The sequence below is a fragment of the Echinococcus granulosus genome, assembly GCF_000524195.1.
Source record: "Echinococcus granulosus chromosome Unknown EG_S00087, whole genome shotgun sequence".
Classification (NCBI taxonomy): domain Eukaryota; kingdom Metazoa; phylum Platyhelminthes; class Cestoda; order Cyclophyllidea; family Taeniidae; genus Echinococcus; species Echinococcus granulosus.
Window position 1 is genome coordinate 122,802 of NW_020170467.1, and position 4,373 is coordinate 127,174.

At 47.5% G+C, this 4,373-nt stretch overlaps 1 protein-coding gene across 1 annotated transcript in view; it reads left to right on the forward strand. All coding sequences in view use genetic code 11, as the record gives it.

The window, feature by feature from the left end:
- Positions 1-3,502: 3,502 nt before the first annotated feature.
- Positions 3,503-4,373, forward strand: part of EGR_07797 (Histone H1, gonadal) — a gene marked incomplete at both ends in the record, with an annotated part of 2,242 nt that continues 1,371 nt past the window's right edge. The window contains one exon of the mRNA XM_024497046.1: positions 3,503-4,104. Within this exon, the coding sequence (XP_024348534.1) occupies positions 3,503-4,104 (602 nt within the window). The remainder of the gene's footprint in view (positions 4,105-4,373) is intronic.

Below are 4,373 nucleotides of genomic sequence, written 5' to 3' on the forward strand. Positions count from 1 at the left end.
ATTGGCAGCTGACTGACTAGCAGATACTGCCGCAGACACTCGGTGGTTTCACTGATTCTCCTTGGCCTTACACTGCTCATCTCTAATCGTGTTGGGCTCGCATAGCCACCCTCTGTGAGTACCGCAGCATAGTTCACAGGTGGTGCATCACTCCATTACCCAACCTGGCTGACCAAATGTAATCGAAATGCTTCACAACTTCCTTAGTTTATTACACGTCGCTGTTCCCGAGACCATCCTTCTGTCTATTGTGATCGTGACCTTCTAAATTTCGCCGAGAAACGCGCATTGCTCGAGGAAAGCATCATGTTGGATCTGCGCTCAGTAGGATGCCCAGGCTAAACTTGTGCTCGCTAATTTGCTAAAAGCCAAGCTAAGCTGGAAGAAACCATGAGGGAAGAGACGGCGGTTGTACTTGTTGCCATTATATGCACGAGTGCGTGAGGCTCCTCTGCCTACTATGGTTCTTGATTCGGCTACCAGTGAGAGACGCCGTTGGTGTTCACGCCGAATGCAAAAGTCGCATTCACGAAGGGCAGAGGCTAACACACCAAGAAGTGCCAAGTGCGCGTCTTTTCAACCTGTCACATTTAAGCACACTTCCCAGACTTTAGCTAACACTCCATGGGTTTTAACACAGATATGCCGTTGCGACAGCACTATGCAGGGGCAGTTTGCTGACCTGACAAAGTTGAAGGCAGTGGCATTGATTATCATTCACCATTCAGACTGTGGAAAAGTCTCCTTGCAGATTGTATTGCAGTGAGCAAGCGTTTCACGCATAGGATGTTCACACGTATGGCCAAAATGGAACTAGAAACGTCAATGTGTCTACTCTCAAACGGGGATGATTCTACCCTTCGCAATATAGGCACTACCTCCACCAGCCACAGAGAGATAGCCGTTAAGGCTGTCTGAATCTTCCACGAGTGGGAAACAGAAGACCATTGAAAACGCATCGAATTAGGGCAACCGTCTTTAAAAAGAGCACCCGCACTCCTTCATTATATATCTTCTCGATTGAGCTGCGGATATACATGATGCTGTACTGAATCGACAGCATAAAACACTACCACTGGTATAAAAAGGCTAACAATTTCGTCTCAGCATCTTACTTTCTGACCTGCAGTTGAATACGATCCATGGGTTCTCCAAAATAGGCTCATGGCCGCAATAATTTGACCCCACACCCAGGTGTACTGTCACCCACTTAGGCCTCTTCCTCGTCTGCGCGCTGTGATTTCTTCACTCATTAACACATTACCTTGCTATATTCCAATCCACCAGATTGGACAACGACCACACAAGTAGTAAGCATCATTTGCAAAAATCTGCAGACCACTGTTTTGGCACTGTCCTGAGGCAATCAGAAGCGGTGCAGACCATCTGAACGCAGTTGGGAGGTGGAGTCCCCATCTGCAGAACCGCGACACCATAGACACCTTGGCCTTTTGGTAGCCATTTCCACACCACAGTTGCCATCGGTATCATGTCGATGTGGTTGCCAAAGTCATGTTACGCCTTCACGTTGATAGACATTAAGGTTACTGCAAATCTCTCCACAAACCTTAAGACCATTCGTTTTGGTCTTCAGTGTGGTAACTTTATAATCACCAATTCGATACTGGATGGTCTCCAAGTCAGCATCGTCTACATATACTGAAGGAAGGTCCAAATTCTTCGGAATTCGATTTGGTCTAGCTACTGCTGCTTGTCTGATGTCTCGTCTACATGAGAAGGAAGCAGTAACGACTGAGAGTGACATGATTATTTATAAAGTCCTACCCTCACTTAGGTGGAGTGGTTGGCCTGGTTTGCTCAGAGTGTCTTAGCAGGCCACTTCGCTTTTTGCAATGTACAAAGAAGCCTCATCTCCACTTCGATTCCACTTTCAATGCTTCTCTCAAATGCCCTGTCTTCTTCTTCCCTCGCGCTGCACAACATTGCATTTGGAAAACAAAGTGCCATCTTACGTTATATCTTGTCGCATGCATAGGAGGTTCGTTCCCAGCATCACCTCCAAGTTGCAGCATCTTCTAAGTGCTACCTTAACTTCCGCACAGACGCTAGGATCAAGTTCAGCTTCTTCGTGGGTGGCGTCAACACTTCATTTCGACTCAGGTTCTGATAACTGATGAAGCCCTACCTTTGATCCATCAAGCAACATAGTTGCTCAAGCTTGCGGGTCATTGTGGTACCGTGCGACGAGAACCAATGGCTCTTCAGCATCAACATGATTTCCGGTGGTGAAAACTCCTTATATTCAGGTAATTAATATCCTGTTTATAAGCTGCACTTTAACAGGAACTCCTACCCAAATGTCTGCACTGCTTCCAATTCCACGTTGGGTTTGTTCATGTCCGCATTCGCACTAGTGCATAATATACTTCGTCTAAAGTGTTGTACTTCGATAAGCTGGAAGTGGAGTTGAATGCATCCACCATTGAATGAGTAGGCACTAGCGTCGAATTTTCCTCCTCCCTTCAGCCAAGTGGTTGTGTGGGAGTTAACCGCACAGGAGTTGCATTCAATTCACCCATGGCATCATTCATCTACTTTAGTTGAGTCCCTTCTTGTGTAGCAAATCCTTTGCATTTCATCCTCGGTCAACCAGCTAGAATGTCTCTAGCCGTCTTAAAGCTTCAGTTTTTAACACATAAGAAAACACAATCAACTCCGCCTATCTCGAATTCGCCATTCAAGACGCGGATTAGGAATCATCCCAAATGCAGCCTCCTTTTCTGTCACATTTCCTCAAACCTCGACAAAATCTCGCAACTCTCTTGAATCGCCTAACTTGCGCTACTGTAGAGATTGTCTGACTTGTCAATTTCCTGTTTAAAATGATATTTTGAGACAGCCTTGTCTGTTCCCTAAAACCACCCAACTCAACTCAGTGACTCCACTTCTAGTACCCGTTTTAACCCATCCTTTTAGTGAATTTACAAGAAATTCTCCCACTCACTGATTGATATATTTGTTATGGATAATATAACAATAAATTGGAATACAACCCTTCAGCACTGGCGACAGAAATGGGACTCGATGTGGAATGAGCGATTTCCACCATTTCTCAAATCCATAGTCTGTTGCCACTACTCAACTCGTGCTACGCAGATCCACCCACCGTTTTCCTACCACACGAAAGGGCGAAAAGATGTCTTGGTAGCTGAGGGCAAATTTCTGTGCCCTTATTTCATCCAGCGCTAACATTTCACCTCAAATGTGCATCGGTTCACTGCAAACTCCATTCCTCTCAGTATTTGTGTGTTTGTACACTTTGCAGACATTTCCCCCTTCAGTCCACTCAGCCAATCACAAACACCGCAACCCTGTTACCTGCCAATCGAAACGCAGGTGACACCTGATTGGCCACACTGCGACATTCTTCTGCTCCTATTCGTTCTGCACAACTCCTGCTCTCACATACAGCAATTATATAGGCACGTGATCCAGGTGCCTGCAGCATTGTTGACATCTCCGCGTGCGTTTTGTTGAGTCTATGTCCGCTTCGGCACCGAAGGCGAAAAAGTCGAAGGCACCGGCCTCCCATCCGCCTGTTCTTGAGATGATCAAGGACGCAATCGCTTCCAGTAAGGACCGTAAGGGTGCTTCTCTTGCGGTGATCAAGAAGCATGTGACAACTCACTACAAGGTGGACATGGCACGTATTGCCCCTCATCTTCGTCGTGCTATTGTGCACGGTGTCGAGAACGGGACTCTCGTTCGTGTTGGCAACAAGGGCACTGGAGCCTCGGGAAGTTTCAAGCTGGCAAACAAATTTGCCGAGAAAAGGGTACCGAGGACTGCCAGAGCTAAGAAGGCGGTGAGTGCGAAAGTGGTGAAGAAGCGTGTGCCTTCGGGTACAGTTTCGAAGAAGGCGGAAGGAGCACCCAAAGCGAAGGTATCCGCTCCAAAAGTGGTGAAAGTTAAGAAGGCGACAGCTGGAGTGAAGGCGAAGGAGGTTGTGCCGAAGTCGCCAGCGAAGGCTGCGGGACCCAAATCACCAAAGAAGGCGGTTGGTCCGAAACAGAAGACTCCTGTGAAAAAGTCGAAGAGCATGGCTCCGAAGACAAAGAAGCAGGCTGCCAAGAAAGCTGCCAGGTCTTAAGGGTTTGCGCGTAGTGCGCGGGTATGGAGAACGTCACACGGCCCTGTTTAGGGCCAATACTGTTGATTGCTCAACTGTCGGGGTGGTGTCATGTTTGGGGGCTGGGTCCCTCAGTGGTTTTGGGTGAGGAGGGCGAGGTGAGTTGCCATAATGCGGAGGTGTCTGTGGGTGAGGCCTCGCGCTTTGTGTGTTCTGTCAGCACTTGTTTTCATCAGGTTGCTTCGTGCAGTTATCTTCGTAGACTTGTTTTTGGGTTTTGATG